Below are 18,538 nucleotides of genomic sequence, written 5' to 3'. Positions count from 1 at the left end.
TAAAATTCATTCATGAAGTTGTCTTTAATTTCAGAAAATATGATCATCTTTGTAGAAAATCCAATGGAATTTATTTTTAAAACTACTAAAACTAATAAATTAATTTAGCAAGATTATAGAATATAAAATAAATTTATAAAAATCAATTGTATTTTATATGCCAGTTACAACTTTAAATGAAATTTTAGAAATATCATTCACAATAACATAAAAAATATGACCAAACATGTAAAAAATACTGAAAATCACAAAACACTACTAAGAGAAATTAAAGAAGATATAAATAAATGAAGAGATAGACCTTGTAATTGATCAGGAAGACTATTGTTCAAATGTCAATTCACTATGTGTAGCCCACACTCAAGGAGAAGGGCTTATATAAGGTCACAAACACCAGGAGGTGGAGATCTTTGGAGTTATTCTAGAAGTCGGTCTATGACAGGTACCAATACTATTAAAGGTCCTCACATAATTTTTTATTGAACAATTTTTGCTTCCTCCTAAAAGGACTCTGTAGCTATAATACCTGGTTTGGCTTAAATCTTGGTTTTACTAATTACTGTATAACCTTGCCAATCATTTAACTTTCCTGTGCCTCAGCTTCCTCATCTATAAAATGGTGACAATAACAGTACCTATTTCATGCATGATTAAGTATCTGTAAAGCTCTTAAGAATCTGGCACATAATAAGCACTTGTTTATATGCCTACATTATTACATTCATAAAACCAACAGAAGTACTAAAGTTACTACTTCTTTAAGTTAAATGTTGATTATAATACATTCTTCTTTATTTTAAGACAATCACTACAAGTAAGGCACTGTTTTTTTGTCAGGGTATGTATAAAAACAATTCACTAAACTTCATGAACTTAGTCTACCTCAGGCACTGATAGAAAAGTATCTTATTTCCATTTGTAGTTAAAGTTTCATGAACATAGGTAATGCCTGGGGTGACCATATTCTGTTTTGCAGGTCCTGGTTTATGCCTATTCTCCAGGTCTGCTCCACTTTCACTCTTAAAAGTGCCCCAATTATGGACTAGGGGTATGACTCTGTGATAGAGTATTTGCCTGCCTTATACAAGGCTGGAGTTCATTCCCCAGCACTAAAAAATATATAACAACAAGAATGTCCCAGTCACCATAGGAAATTGTCATAGTCCTAGAATGGAATGGAAAGTGGATCTAGATAAAACTTTTGAATAAGAAACAAACAAGATGGGGAAAAGGAAAAGAAACTGAAGAAGGAAGAAGAGGATTTTGGGCAGTGGGGATGGGTAGAAATCTTGGGAACAGAGTGGTAAGATAATAACGAATGATTCAAAATGTCCAAATACCACAGTCAACTTGTCCACACTCTGCATTCATATTTTCTACACTGCCTATAAACCTAACTTTTTTTTTTTCAGTAGTGGGTAATAACACATTCTTAAATGCTTACTAATACTTCATAAAATATTAATTTGACTGGCATTTCCTTAAGGATTTAAAAAATTCTTAGTGAATACCAAATAAATGTTAATGTACCACATTTAATCTCTCTTCTATCTGCTCTTATATATAATCATGAAACCCATATATAATTCCAATAGACACTTTCTTTAAAAACTAAGAAAACTTGTTTAAATCTATACATTACAAGCCAAGTTCTAGCAAGAAACCATTTTTATAGCTATTTTCAAATGCCTATCTAAAAACATTGGTTGACTTACTTTGGAAATTCTAATTCCTTTATAATCCAGCAATACCAAAGTAAATAATCATGACCTCTTAAGAGGATAAATATGCCCACTTTAATTAAAGACCAAATTATTTTGACTTCATGTGTAATTTTTACATCATATTTTAAGATGTATTTATAAGTCCTATGTTTTCACTAATGAAAAATCATTCAAGTACAATAACCAAAAATAGCCTATAAACAAAGGCATTCTTAAAAGTTAGGTACCTTCAATTTTTGAAAATTTAGGCTAATAAGAGGAAAGCAGGGAGGGGGATATAGCTCAGTGGTAGAGCTCCTGCCTAGGATTTGTGAAGGCCTGGATTCAATTTCCAGCACTGCAAAAATGACAATAAAAAAGCAGTACTGTTGTTCATCAGTACAACACTGATGAACCTTGGAAATATTTTAGAAAGTAAAAGAAGTAAGTCACACACAAAAAATCATATATTATATGATTCTGTTTATATGAAAGGTCCAGAAAAGACAAATATACAGACAGAAACTTAGATTAGAAATTGCCTAGCTTGGACTAAAGGAGAGGGTAGGAATAAGGGGCATCCTTTAGGAGAGAGAGAATATTCTAAAATTAATTACAGTGGTGATTGCATAACCCTGTGGATATACTAAAAACAGTGAATTGTATTGTAAAAACAGTGAATTGTAAATAAGTAAATGTATGGTTTCTGAATTAGATTTTAATAAAGCTGGTGCCAAAAATAGTATTGAGCCTCTAATTCCTACCCTAAGTATATAAATGATTATGTACTAATAACTTAAAAATGGAAAACAAAGCTAAGGAATGTATGCACTAGTATGTTCATGTGAATTACTAATCACAGATGCTAGTGCAATCTATGTCACTAAATTCATACTGAATTTCAGACTATGTATGGATTTCTTGAACATTTAATCACAAAATAAATTTAGAAATTGGCTTGACTTTAAACTTATGGTGACTTTAAACTTATTTCCTGACTTTGTAGGGAAATAAAAAGAACTTAAATATTATGTCAAATTGCCAGTTTTTATTCCTAAGCATCTGTTAATTTGCAGCTTGTTGGTACAAAGCTTAAATGAAGTATGTGAGGTAATACGTGTCAAACTAATGCTTGATTTAGACATTTCAAATGTATGCATATTTCAAAACACCATGTCATACACCATAAATATATACAATTTTTGCCAATTAAAAATAATTTATAAAAGTAACAAAAATACAAAGTTTAATGAAGATAACTTGAAAGTTTTGTTAATAAGTAATTTAACTGTATATGTACTATCTAACTTTACCCTCTTAAATTTTTTTTCTAGAGTTTGAAGTACAAAATGTTAATTATTTCTTGACTTAGTTATATATTATGATATTGCATTATTCAAAATGCAAAAGTTAAAAAGCTAAAAAACATCAAGCTGATTTAGGTGAATACTATCAACTATTAGTTTAATCAATACAAGTTCTTAATACTGATATTTTACATTAAAAAAATCACAAAAATGAAAGATCAGTTTCATTATTCTACTATTAATGTTTATTTAAAATATAATGTTGGGTTGGGGTTGTGGCTCAGTGGTAGTGCACTTGCCTAGCACGGGTGAGGCACAGGGTTAGAACCTCGGCATCACATAAAAAACTAAATAAACAAAATAAAGGTATAAAAAAGTAAAAAATATATAATATAGTATAATAATTTAATATAATTTGTGGAATATAACAATATTTGGAAGCATTGCTATATTTCCACACATTTACACATTATAGCACTAACTCTGGTATTCAGAGCCAAGAGGTCAGGTAGTTACTACACCATAGAGAGGTAAGTGACTACCATTTTAGGAAGGAACACAAAGCTACATAATGTTAAAGATTTGCTAAATCTGGGTGGTAAAAACAGATTTTCACTATATTTTATATTATTAATTATCGTTAACTATCATATGTAAAATATGTATGTATAAAATATTTTATGTATAAAAATATAATTTTATGTATGTATGTGTACATATAAAATATATATGTACATTAAAGTATATGTATACACAAATAATTTAACATGTTCATTGATGTTACTTAAATATTATTGAATAGAAAAAAGAAATATTTTAAATTTATTTTCTGTCTAGTCAGAATTATCTGATAACTGTACAGAGCACAGTTTCAAATTTAAGTCAATAAAATAAAACAATAAGGTATCATTTGCTAAAGGGAGATAATATTTAAGGCCCTGGGGTAAAATTTGGCCTTGGGAGATAAATTATCAGTTTCCTCCTGGAATTTCCAAAAAACCCTTTATATCACCTATATAATAACATATCATTCTCCCTATTGAACTGACATTTTAAGCAAAAATAAATCATGATCTTACCTATAAAAGGGGAGGGGTCACAACACTGAATATTGATAAGTGAATCATACAAAGCAGTTTTCAACATTAATATAAAATCATCTGTAGAATTCTCAGAATTATTTTTATTAAAAGTAGCACTATGACTTAAACATGCTCAATTTCACAAATAAAAAATATATAAGGGAGAGTCGAGGATTGGTAACTCCCTTCCATTCCCTGAAAATAACTGTATCTAAATAACAAAGATGATAGTCATCTCATTTTGATTAGACACTCTGTGGCCCTATTATAAACTGTTAAATAGGCTAAACACTACTTTAAGATGTTAGTAACACCTTTTTTCTCATCCTTCTGTCTGTCCTCCTCACTTTTTCTATCCTCCTGGCTTTCACACTCTCTCCAGTGCACGCCCTTTCTCTTTCCTTTCTCTTTTCCTCTCATTGTCTCTCTTATCATGCAGGGAGGCACTCTGTTTGCTTAATAAACTCTCTTATGTGATTTCCTGTGTCTGGCATGGTTTCCGTGGGATCCCTTACATTGGTGCCGTGACTCGGGATGGGATCTTCCACTGTCTCTTAAGCGAGTGGAACCCCATCTGAGCCCCAGTGCCCCCGGACACAGCCCCACCTTCCATTCTGCCTGGACGTCTGCTCTGCTTCATCACCGGACTTCAGGTTGGTGAGTCCTCTAGGCCGCTTCCCCTAGGCTGATTTATCTGGGACCCTCGAGGTTTATGAGGGGTGGGGTACCCCCAGCCACAGTTTTATAGTTACCGCTGGCCCCTATAGTCGGTCTTATCTGCCAGGTGGATTCCTGATTTTATGGTGGAGATTGATTCTCAGGGTTGAGGCTCATCTAGCCCTGGTGCACTTGTACTCGAAAACCCTGATATCAGGTCCTCAAAGCCTTCTCAGCTTGTGCCTGGCACACACATTGGTGCTTGTGTGACGACACAATCAATGTGCTGCCCCTCATCTCCAGCCCAGTACTCTGGCCTTGGGACACCCTGGCTACAGACTCGGCTGTATCAGTCCCCACCATGGAATCTGGGTCCTCCAATCTGGCAGATTCAACCCTGGGAACCCTTAGCCCGACCCCCGACTTAAAGCCATCAAAATCCGTTTGTGTAATGGCACACAGCTTTTGTGAGCGAGCGGGCAGATGGAAAGGGATTCCTTATCTTCAAGTCTCTTCTTTCTTGCTTCTTGGCTCTTCCTGCAGGCTCAAGCGCCTCCAGACCCTGCTTCTCCGTCTTCCCCTGCTCCCCCATGTAAATAAGCAGCCCCATTGGGGGATAATTGACAATTTTCTGCATCCAAACCTAAATTAATTACTCACCAGGAAAAAGGGTTAAAAGGACCTAAGCATCAAGTTTCTGCTAGAACATTTTAGCCCCTTTCAGATTCAGATCTCAGTCAAGGCTTACATTGAAATGTAAATGGAGGAAGGTGCAGTGGGAAACCAGTCTCAAACCTAAGGAAAAAAGTGTCCATTTTAAAATTCTCCTGGGCTACAACTCAGAATACTTTTCTCCCTTTCACCTCTTCTCTCTTTCTCATTTTCTCATGCTTTAACTAATGACCATTATCATTTTTATTCTAGGACTTTTTGTTTTTCTTAAATGCTGTATTTTCGAGCTCACAATTTTGATCCTACATACCTAGATTAATGATTTTTGATCAGTTCTTTTTATCCAACTCTAGAGTTATTTTTAAACATCTGTTACATTGCAATGGAGATAAATATTACAAGGCCTTTACTTTTGTGTTAAATATAAGTGTGCATAAAAATTAAAATTTTAAAAATGGATCCAAATATTTTTAATTCACGTGATTTAAAAAGGTTCAATTTAAATTGGGTAAACTAATAGAAGCAAAATGTCTTTACAATTAACTCACAAGTCTCTAGGTGGTCAAACTCATTAAATGTTTATGTTTATAAAATGTCTAACATCAATTTTTCTAGGACTTTTCTTCCACAGGAAAGAGACGGCAAATACTGTTGGTACACTTGTCTGATATCTTGGTTTTTTTTTTACACTTGTCTGATATCTTGGTTTTTGTTTTTTTTTTTTACAATAAGATGAGTGAATTAGAGTTGACATGTATGGGATTACTCAAACGTGTTTGTTAGAGACAGCTAATTAATTTACAAAGATATTCCATGGAGTAACATACTTAAGAACATTATTCTTTGTATATTAAATGTGTTCATATTTTCTAGGTATTCAAGCCTTTAAAGCAGAAAATTTATCAAGCTGCTATTCTCCAAATTAAACTTGTCTGTAATGGTAAAGCTACCATTTAATGTTCTATTATAGGACCTGTCATCAATAGGGTATATGTAAAAATTGTTAAATGTATTTTTAAACGTTATTGAGAGCATGATTTGTTTAAAGGTTAAACATGAAAGCATTTTGCCACTTTGCCACACAAAAGGAAACTTAAAAGCTCTCTCAGCCTTTCTTTAATTCATGTTTTAGATATAATGTTAAGTTGTGTTAACTAATGTTCATATAGACTCAGGAGTCAATATATGTAAACTTCTTAAAATAACATTTAAGAAAGAGTGTAATGTGCAGTAGCAAAAATGGGACAACAGTGACTGAGATTGGGGTCTCTGATGACCTCATGGCTGTGGCATGCCTGGTGCCTGGGGGTGCTCCTGTGCAGGGGCACAAGATGCCTAACTGCTGTGGCAGTACATTGATCTCAGGCACACAGCTCTTGGGCAGGAAGGAATTCTTTTGCTAGATAACCAGTGTTTCATCAGCTCCCTTCTCTGGTTCCTGCCCACCTTACAGTAACTTTGAACAGTGGACTTCCTTAAGAGCTACACAGAACTCCTAACATTGCACTTTGCAGCTCTGAAAAAAGTTATGTTAATGTCCTAGTCTCTGTAACTTTCCTGTAAACAAAGAATAATGCTTACATACATATATAAAGATTGCTGACATAACTCTTTAGATCTGCATTTCCATCAGAGAACAGAGCTCCATCTGATCTCGGCTTAATCTTCAAAATCTGTGTTTATACTCCTTTGCCCCTCACTGAACTTGAGAATTTGGTCATGCTGGTCATGGCAAAAGAGGAAGTCCTGCCTTACCTGAGATAAGGCTCTGCCTCACAACCCTGCTGCACATTAGAATGGCTCCAAAGTAAGCCAGACTTTAACTCATTTAAAGTTGCGTTCAAAAGTTTGATGTTTGTTGTAAAGATTACTGTGATCTCAACCAAGGGATATAATGAATAACTCAGCCAAAATTCAAGATAGCTATTGCACAAACTGAATGTTTCACTGTTGGTGATCCCATTTTTTATTTCCTTGTAAATTCTAACTGTTGCCTGATATTTTGCAGAAGTACACCATAGATTAACTTGAAAAGCCATCACCTATAGGACAGATAATGTAGACCCCAATTAGATAAAAGGTGGTAAATAACTGTAAAGTTATAGACATTAAAGCTAAAGCCCAGTACTCTTACTTTATGACTGGTGAGACTGACTTGCTTGATGGTTAAGATCAAACTTAGAGATTGAGATTAAATACAGAGGTCAAGAAAAGTCCATATTTGGGTCTTGCCCTCAAAGTCAGCCTGAACCCAGGGAACAAGAGGACTTCTCTAAGGAGGTTTGCAACTCTGGGTCACACAACCTCCTGATCAACCTCCTGGCCACTAGAGGAAAAGCCACTCAGTGCACCTGCTGCAGAGGAGGGTCAAGGAAAAAGGGAGATATCCCTGGTGCTTTCAAGGGAAGCCACCTCATCAAGGAGACCCTGCCTAACCAATGGCACTAATGGAGCTAAGAAGCTGCTCTTAAGTTCTCTATGAGTGACCCCTGTGGGAACTCAGCTGACTCTTTAACAGACAGGAACAGGTTACTTTGACCAACTTGATCTTAAACACCTAGCAAAACAGTTAAAACCAAAATATAGCCATTCTTGGGCATTTAAAAGAAATAATACTTAAGTGTAACTTAAGATGTACACTTGTGTTAGCCCACTAGAATAAAGACTAAAAGCTACAAAAGAGAGTCTTAGGCAAATGTGCCTGATAACTATCAAGAGAAACTGCCAGAGTCAGAAGATTTAGTCAGTTTAAAGCCTACAGACACAGGTAGGCTTAATCTATGTTTGCTAGTAACAGAAGTATAGAGATCTCTACTAAATGTTGTGTTTACATTCCTGATAACCTGGACAATGTTAAAGTTCCCAAATAAAGGCCTTGTCCTCTCCAGCCTTTGCTAGGCCTTGTTATGGGAACAACTTCTCAGTTTTTCCACCCCTGGTGAGGAATTATTGACTTCTGTCATCTTTATGATATGCATTGGCATGTTCCAGATTCTGCAACATTTATATTATATCAATCTCATTTCAGTACTCATGTCTTTTTGTTCTTCTCTCATAGAAGCACCCATCCCCAGATGCCTTTACAACCTGCTCTTCCCCAACCGGACTTCTACCATGGACCCCTCAATTGACCCAATTTCTAAAAAGGGAACTCCAAACTGCTTGCCCCACGCTGTCTGCTTCCAGCTCGAAGAAGCCAGATCGGTCATCACCCCCTTTCCCTACAGCAGTGAAGGAGTTCCTAGAATTAGAGGGGTAAAATGAAGTCAGAATTGGGGACAGACAGTTAGTGTAGAAATAGGGGATCAGTCAAAGCGAGGAAATGAAGTCCATGAAAACCATCTGCCTTTTGGAAGTCTGGAAGGAGAATGGACTTTTTACATCTCACCTGCAAAACCAGCCCCAGTCACTTAGGCAGTAAGGAGAGAGAAGGCTTTGAAAGAACTGGAGAACAAAATATTTTCTTATAAAAACAGAAACGGGGGAATGTAATGTACAAAGGTGCTCCCCCTGACCTTTCTGTTGCAGCCATTTTCCCCACCTCCCAACCACTTGTCAATCTGTGAACATCCTAGCTAGCTATTGGTTCATAGTCAGCTTGCAAGTATCCTTCTCCAATATTGGTCCCCTGTTAGCCCTGCGGAATTCAATTGCTTTACTGTAGCTACCCCGCCATCTTTTCTCATCCTTCTGTCTGTCCTCTTCACTTTTTCTATCCTCCTGGCTTTCACACTCTCTCGAGCGCGTGCTCTTTCTCTTTCCCTTTCTTTTCCTCTTATTTTCTCTCTTACCCTGCAGGGAGACACTCTGTTTGCTTAATAAACTCCCTTATGTGAAAAAAAAAAAAAGATGTTAGTAACAAAAAATGAAATATTCTGTATTGCCCCAAAGAGGCATTTTTCTAATCTCTACTACATTAGCCAATCTAAAATGATACAAAATCCAAATTCTGAACTGCCCTATTAAATCCTAACATCATTTCTAGTACTAGCCTAACCATTAGAGACAAATTAAGGAGAAAATATTATGTTAAAACCCAAAACATCAAAGAGGCACTCTAAACTAGCTTACAGAAGCATGAAAGAGCTCTGCAAAAAAATCAGAAAAACATCTGGGCACATTCAGAGTAACAAACTGTGCAGCTGAATGTTGTCATTGCAAAGAAAGGGTGGCTAACTGCCCAGATCACACTCAGTACTTGAATACTTATTAAATATGCCCTCTTGGTATAACTTCTGCCATTTGATGCAAAAGATAAAAATCCATATATAGATACAAAAATGAAAATGTAAAGTGTTTTATAATATAAAGAAGTCATGTAAATATCTGTAATAGTTTATAAACTATATATATTAGATGTTTTCCTCTAGTAATTTCATTAACACTAATCATATTTATCATTTTTTTACACAAAGCTTTTCATATTAGCACAAGTCCCAGTATATTTTTAATTCCTTAAGTATATTTGGGACCATTCCAGACCACAAGACTCACAGAAATTGCAGAATTAATCAGACTGATGTGTCAACACATATGAACATAAAACCATATAATTTTTTTTTCAGCAAACATGAACAAAATTTTGTGGTTTATGATGCCAGGTAGATGAAGTCAATGAAAGGATAACTAATAAACAAACAAACAGACTCAGAAATTTGAATTCTGTAGTTCCTTAACAGAATATTTTCTAAAAATTATACTGAAGTAACTTATCTTACTCAGTTTAAGATTCTGATCTCATATACTTTATACTTCATAGAACTTAATGTAGATTCAATGAGTACACCACAGATAATGCATCTGTTACATACTGCCTTGCAAATTATTAGAAATAATTAACATGGTAAAAGCTATTTCACTCAGCCCAAGGCAGAAGAGTATTTCCCCTTTGCTTGTTTGCTACTGTTACTTTATTTTGTCTTTTATTTTTAAATACTGGCACAAGGTCAAAAGATACACTTAAAATTATTTAAGCATAATGTTTCTAACCAACCACAATTAGAATATAAAAAAACTAAAACAAAGCCAGGCATGGTGGTGCACATCTGCAGTCACAGCTACTCAGGAGGATGAGGCTTAAGTTCAGAAGTTTGAGACCAGCCTGGGCTACATAACCAGATTCTCCAAAAATTAAGTAAAGAAATAAACTAAGATAGGATAGTCAAGAAAGACAAGATCATCAGATTTAGTCCTCTTTCACTTAGCTGAGTGAACTTGAGAAACATATTTAACTATTTTGAATGTTTTCTCCTTTCTAACATGAGGAAGATAATACTATCTACTTCACAAAGTTACTGCGTGAAGAATAAAAAAGATTTGAATACAGTTTTTTAAACTACAAATCAATATATTAATTCCTTCAGTTATTGTCAAGTTAATAATTTTGCTTGAGAGAAAAGCTGTTTAATACATAGTGTAAGAATTCATCTTCTTTATATATCTTGATTAAAATTTAAATAGATAATATATGAGTAAATTATATAATTACCACTATCTTCTTCCCCTTTAATAAATTAACACAAATTAACAAAACTTGGAGGTAAGAATAGTTAATATATTTAATAACCAAAAGTCTATTTCTAAATAGACATTTTTAAAGTAGACATTTTCTTACAATTTTAAATCTTGCTTTTAGTAAGTATTTTGTTCAATTAATAAATCATATATGTCCTTCCAATTAAACATTATGAGTAGGACTTAATCAGTAGAAGGAAAGTTATTTATTAAATCTCTAGGTCAAACCTTAATCTTTTCTTGTTTCTTACTTGGTTAATTTAATGTCAACACAGTAATAGTGCATTCTTTCTCAGTAGTAAAAAATAAAGAGTCATTTTGCTTTTTTCTATCCTCATTACCTGAATGAGGCTTCAGATAGAACTAAATATAATTACAGTATCAAACAAATAATAATCAAAGTAAAAATACTTGCAACAAACCATACCTAGTAATAAGAACTGCATTATCGTGGTGGGCAATCCCATTTTCTGGAATGGTGTTTCCATCACTTTGGTGGGAGAGAATGGATTTCTGCCATTTACAGAAGCTATCGAGGGACTTGTCTGCATGGTGGTTTATCTCCAAGTTTGGCTGCAATACAACATGCATACCAGAAATGTTCCAAACAAATTACTAAGGTTAGTTGTTAAAACTCTTGAAGACTAAAGTGGGACTATAATTAGAAGCAGTGGTTTCCAGGAAAAATCTCATGCCAATTTTGATCTCTGTAATATCTGACCTAGAGTTCATTTTGTTTATTATTGAACATTCTTTCCAGTTTCAGTTTTAATTATAATGTGAACATATGTGAGGCTATCAGCCTATAAAACCAACAAAACCATTATTATAAGGTATGCCATGCAAATGCTCATCCTTATACTAAAACATAGCTAATACACATATATACATATATGTACATATGTTTATATACATATATATATATATAAATAGCTTTCACAAGACTTAAGAGGTATATTCTTGTAAAGTATTTAAAATTTGCTTAAAACATTAAATGTTTAGAGTTAAAAATCATAATCAACTATGACTTCCTAAAAGGACAAATAAGGAAACATATTATTTAATAATAAATAATTCCATAGCCTAAGAGTTTTAGATTTAAAAACTAATTCATTCTTACCTGATCTTCTGTGAGAACAATTAAGCGGGCCACTATAATGTTCACAACGTTTCCTAGGCTGGAATCACGGTAAAGTTTGGCAACCTGACCTCCAGAAAATAAGAAAAGACACAAAGTCAGACAAAAATAATAGGATCATAGTTTGATTCTTTTTAAGTGATTAAAAAAATTATGCCCATTGTATACATGAAAAGATATTTTTTCAATGCTGTATCGCTTAGAATTCAAGACACCTTGGTAAAATATTTTTACATGAGCCCACCTCAAGAAATATTTTTTCCTCAAGATGAACAATATCACAGTAACTAAAGGGTAAGCTGATATTCCAAGTTATAAAAACTTCTTAAACAAGATTTAACAATCCATTAAAAACACAGCATCTAAAAATTAACAATAAGGTCATCTTTAAATTATTTTCTATGGAAGTTAAACATTACTAGGCCAATTCTTAGGCTATAACTCAGTGATAGAACACATGCTTAGTATGTGTGAGGCCCTGAAATGAATCTCAAGTACCAAATATATTCTTTACAATTTAGACAGATGAATTCTTATCATCATTTATTTCAGAGTAAAAATCTATGACCTTCGTATAAAACACACCAAACTACTAAATTAAACAGTATGTAGAAGGTTCAAACTTACAATATTCATCACACTCAAAATGTAATGTTCAATATCTTTGCGGCCGTGGTAGCCCACCATCATTTTGTCTGCCACTACTAATGTTTCCACAAACCGCTCAATGCTCACTGATCTCTTCTGTCTATGGCGGATATGTGTGTCGTTAGTTGGCAGTGAAGAAGGAAAAGCAGATGATGTATCGTTCAACCACCAAGGTTTGCCACTTCTTGTGAGGTCTACAATAAGCACAATTAACCGATTCAGATAAAATCACTAGTTAAACATATTTATAGATATTTCATGTAAATAAATTCATAAATTTTCTAATACATTATGATTTTTCAAAATTAGGAAAGGGAATGAAGAAATGCAGTAGTATCTTTAAAAAATTAAAAACATTCAACTACTCATAAAAATAAATCTGTAAATGAATTATTAGTAAAACATTTTTCAAATAATCATTTCCTATTATTATTCCAATGAGTAATTATATCATAATACTTTAAATTTAGAATATAGGCTGGAGTTGTGGCTCAGTGGTAATGCACTCACCTAGCACTATGAGGCACTGGGTTTGATCCTCAGCACCACATAAAAATAAATAAATAAAATAAAGGCATTGTATCCATTTACAACTAAAATATACTTTTAAAAATTTAGAATACATTCTTTAAAGAATCATTTGAAGTTATTTTAAAAGTAACTAAGGCATAAACTTTAGAAACAACCTAAAATAGTTCTGGTGGAAAACAATGATATAGCAAAACTCTAGTCCTAAGTTATTTCTAAGCATTTATTTTAAAGTAAGATGCTTTTATTAAACTATCTTAATTAAAACCAATTTTATTATTTTAGAAGTCTCAATTTAAATGACTATGAATTAGTTTTTCCACAAAATTTTGCAATCAATAACTATTTATACTAACAGAGTACACAAAGTTTTCCTTTTCCAAAGTCTAGTGATAAGGAGCATTAAAATGAGAGTTGAAAGATTCCATACAATTTGTGTTAGACTACATTTGGTGTGGATTATTGTGCATCCTTTGTTTCCTAGTCACTTGGTTCTTCAGTACAGAGGAAACCTTTTAGTTCCATGGCATTTGCAAATACTGCCTCATTTATATTCATCTTCATTAAAAAAACTTGAGCAGGTAAAGGTTCTCTGCATACCTCACTTCCATATTCTTATATTTGAACTGAAAATCCTTCTAACCTCTACTTATTGAAAAAGTTAGGAAAAATTAAATTTATATATGTTACATAATTATGTTACATGATATTATAGCACCAGTCTACTCTAGTCTCTCTCCATTGCTGGGTTAGTGAAAGCAAGCACCACATTGGTGAACGCATGATAAAGAACTGCAGGTTGGCTTTGGCAGATGAGACAAAAACTAAAGCTATCAAAACTACAAAGAGGACTGGGGCTGTAGCTCAATGGTAGAGCACTTGCCTCGCAAGTGTGCAGCACTGAGTTCAATCCTCAGCACTACCTAATAATAAATAAGTAAATAAAGATACTGTGTCCATCTACAACTAGAAAATTAAAAAAAAAAAAAAAACTACAAAGAACTGAATACTACATGGGAATGGGGAAATAAAGATTCTTTTCCAGATGAGAATCCAGCTCTGCCTAAGGTTGAGTAGATGGTCCATCCATGTAGGTTCCTGACCTACAAAAACTATGAGGATAAAGATTTATTGCTTAAACCACTATGTTTGTGGCAATACTGTTGTGAAACTGCTAAATCTTTTCTGTATCAATAAAACTCTAATTCCTCCTGCTCAGTCCTCTGTGATAATATAACCATTTGTAGCCAAGTCACACCCAGTTTTCTCTTTCTCTGGCTAAACAGATTAAATGTTTAAATATAGGTTTAATTTCCAACCTTTGACCATTACTACTTCTCCAATGTATTCAATTTCTCTTTATCTTAAGATGACTGGGTACTAAACATGTAGCAATATTATCATTCATTTGATAAGTATTCAGTATAAGGCAAATGCTGTTATCATCACCACTATTCTCATTGTCATAATTTTCAAACTTATTTTTTAAATTGATAGTTTGCTTAGCTATCACTCTATAAGACTACAACTTTTTAAAATATAAAGTCTATATCTTTTTGTTTATGAATGTCCATCAATGACATTGTATATAACCATATATGATTATATATTCAATATTGTATATACAGACATACAGAATGACTGAAATCAAGATAGATAACATCCTCAGTTTCATTTTAAAAGCTGAATTAACCCAGCATGATTAGCTCATTATGAAACTGTATGTACATTTTATAAATTATTAATTGACTGCTTAATGATCTGTAACTAATTATTTTTAGCCTAAACTGGAATAAAAGATTGATTTGTTTTGCTCCAACATAAAGATTAGTAAAGATAAATTTGTGGGCTGGGGTTGTAGTTCAGTGGTAGAGCACTTGCCCAGCACATGTGAGGCATCGGGTTGGATCCTCAGCACCACATATAAATAAGTAAAATAAAGGTATTTTTTTAATTGAAAAAAACAATTAGAAAAGACACATTTGTTTTGCTCAATTTAATTTTGGATAGATCACAGATGTTAAGAAAGCATTGCTCCACAACCATATAAATCAGTAACTTCTTTCCAAAACCAACATATGGATCCCTCTGTCATCTGAAACAAGATTTTAACCTTTTGATCAATTTAAAAATGTTTGAATATATATAGCCACTCACAATTATTTAATTAACCTGCTTTATTTTTTGCTCATGGCATTTATTATTTCTTGATAGCTGGTCATGTATTAATTAGTTAATTTATCTATTTAATTAATTAACTGTCCTTCCTCACTAGAATATAAACTCCATGAGAGCAAGGACATTTTCTATTTTTTTTACTGATGCATCCCCAGCACCTAGAACAGCCTTGCATATGATGCTAAATGGATATTTAGTTAGTAGACACATAAGCACATAAAGCAGGTATAGAGATATAATGTTATCTATGTCAATGGACTAAAAGGAAATTCGGTTATCTCTGGATGCAAGAATAAGAGTGATTTTCATTTTAATGGTTTTTCTTTTTTCCTCTAGTCGCTAAAATTCCCAAAGAGAACAGACATTACTTCCATAAAATTATTTAAAATGCATATCTTGAATCTAATTATAATGGAAAAATTCATATCTGGATATGAGATACATGAATCCAGTATCAAAAGTGCTTTTATATCCTATATTTTGGTATAAACTTGATTCCTCATAACAGGCTAATTGGCAATGTATGTCTACAAATTCGCATCTCTAATTTGACCTGTGTTATTGAGACAGTATCACAATCAAGTTCTTGACCAGACACTTCCCAAAGTAACTAAACATAAAATAGTTTTTTCTCCAATGGCATCTAGAAGTATTTACTGAAACTCAGGGAACTACTACCATATTGCCACTAATGGGAAGGCCAGTGAAGTGTCTGAAAGTGTGACAGGCCAGATCTAGGAGACAGAGTTGACTAAAAACAGAATATGAACCTGGAGACAGGAAATCCCATTAGAAAGTTAGTACAGTAGTCTAGGCAAGAGATAATGAGGGTCTGAACTAATTAACTGGTTTTAGGGCTAATACATGGAATGGATTGAAGGGGAAGACTGTTTAAGAAATCATCTCAGTAATGCAGAGGAAAGAATGTTAAGAAGAAAATCTTCCCCCAAAAGGGCAGAATTCTATAACAATAAAAATGGGTTTGGAAGTGTCTGACTCATGCCTAAACCACTGAAAAATAAAGTCTCCCAGAGTTAAAATAATGTATTGGCACTTCAAAAGAGAATAATTTGAGTATCAAAGGATTAAGAGATGCCTTTCAGAATATAATAAAATCTTGAAATTTTTTTTGTGAAAAGTTATTTTCTTTACATTCATAAAGAAAAATATGTTATATTATGGAAAAATGATGGAAAATTTATATCCAAATAAACAATGAAATATTTGAATCCTAGATTTTAAGGAATTTAAATATAGTTGTACTTATGGCCTAAACCTTATTAAATATAAGATTAAAAGAACTTATTTCCATAATGAATACTTTTATTAGTCAATATAAAGACTCAATCAAACCTTTTATTTTCATTATTTACTGAGGAATTTTGTTTCATGTTTTAAGTGAATTCACTTTAAGTGCCCTTTTTCTGGTACCAACTGTTCTTAACCAACAAGGACCTTCACAATTAAAAACCTAAGAGATTTTTTTTTAAACCTTATTAAGAAGCAAGTATGAAGAATGAGAAGATTCAGTTGAGCAAAGAACTCCTAAGCACACTTAAATACTTGAGAAAGAAGAAAATGAACTCAGGAAAAATATGGAGAAGAAACAAAAGGATAATGTATTCACTAATTTACAAGACAACCCATTCTATTTTTTACTGAATCATTTTTTACTAAAGGATTGGTGAACTCTTACATTAAACTAAAATCTCCCTCTAAAACTACTGTTAAGCACATTGAATAAACTTTTAAAAAAATACTTCAAAAAATGTAGTTGCTCTTTAAATACAGGAAGCAGTCATCCTAATATTAAAAATCTGACAGAGTAACTAGTGTGAGCTGAGGTTAAGTACTCAGGGTAGAAAATCTGCCTAAGCTTCACCAAAGCCCATGATCTTTCCAGCAATGTTATGCTATGTCCATCATTCCTCTTAAGTTTTCCTATCTTTACATTAACATCCTCCTAACTTCCTGCCTCTAGTCTTGCTCTGCTCTAATTCAGTCTCCACACAGCTACTTACATTCTTTTTTGTAACATAATCTGATTATGTCATTCCTCCTACTTAAAAATCTATTAGTTGGTTTCCAGCATTGTCAGGGTAAACAAATTCTTTCATATGGTTTACAAGTCCTTCATGTTGACCTTATCTCTGATGTCTCATCTCTTACAACCCCTCCCCTCAACCACCGTGAACGTCACCTCTATCTTTCCAATCCATATACTAATATCTGATTACATGAAATGTCAGTTTCTAAAATGTGACATTCTCTCTTTTGCTTAGGATCGTGGTAAATGCAGCTTTCTCTATGTGGAACACTCTGGTCACTGTTCCCTCTACATTTGCCCACCTACCTTCAAAGGAGAAGGTAGACCTCAGATCTCAGCTGAGAAGTCAATTCTCCCATGAAGCTTTCCTTACTCAATAAAGTCTAGGTTTGTTGTCTCTGTCATGTACCACATAGTTCCCTAATTCACTGCCATCACGACCTTTGAAAACTATGTATGGACTCTTCAAATCTTATTCAGGTGTCTACATTCCTGCTACTTGCATGAAATTAGCAAGCTAACCAAACAGTACAGAGTACTAGGGAACACCTGTGCATGAAAGTTGTAACCATTACCTGAAAAAAATATGCTGATCTTTTTTCCCTTTAAAGAAAAAAAAGTATCAAATTTTATATAGACTTATATTTAAGGACTTCTTAAAGAGCTTCCAGACTGATTTAAAATTACTGGTACTTGACAGCTTTTAAGAGGGTTCTGTACATAAGTCTAATCACTCAAATTCCTATTTACTTTTATTATTAAGTTTAGTAAGTTTTTCCTTACCATACTTTCCAGAAGAAAGAGAAGGAGGCAACACGATACAATATTATTTCCAAAACTGCACACTCACCCAAAACCCCACAATGAGAGTGATCATAGAGATGTCGTTGTTGAAGGGTAGATTTTTTGTAAATAACATGAGGATGGCCATTTTCATAACTAAAATGCCTGGAATCCTCTGTGGTGTTCTTTAAAGGCTCAATAAAATATTCTTCATCTTCTGTAGCAATAATACCATGCTAAAAGTAAAAGAAACAAAGATTACCAAGAAGAATAATCATTTT

General features: G+C 33.4%; 1 protein-coding gene across 5 annotated transcripts in view; it reads right to left on the bottom strand.

Moving 5' to 3' along the window:
- The window catches only part of ADAMTS6 (ADAM metallopeptidase with thrombospondin type 1 motif 6), a 318,093-nt gene that overhangs the window by 278,719 nt on the left and 20,836 nt on the right, over positions 1-18,538 (bottom strand). For all 5 annotated transcript variants that reach the window (XM_079144861.1, XM_079144865.1, XM_079144864.1 and 2 more), the window contains 4 exons: positions 18,325-18,493; positions 12,701-12,915; positions 12,056-12,139; positions 11,363-11,508 (listed from right to left, as the gene is read on the bottom strand). In XM_079144861.1, coding sequence (XP_079000987.1) covers positions 11,363-11,508; positions 12,056-12,139; positions 12,701-12,915; positions 18,325-18,493 — 614 coding nt within the window. The remainder of the gene's footprint in view (positions 1-11,362; positions 11,509-12,055; positions 12,140-12,700; positions 12,916-18,324; positions 18,494-18,538) is intronic.

This window comes from Sciurus vulgaris (assembly GCF_902686455.1).
Source record: "Sciurus vulgaris genome assembly, chromosome: 6".
Classification (NCBI taxonomy): domain Eukaryota; kingdom Metazoa; phylum Chordata; class Mammalia; order Rodentia; family Sciuridae; genus Sciurus; species Sciurus vulgaris.
The sequence above is the reverse complement of the archived record's forward strand: the minus strand, read 5'-3'. Positions and strand labels throughout refer to the sequence as shown.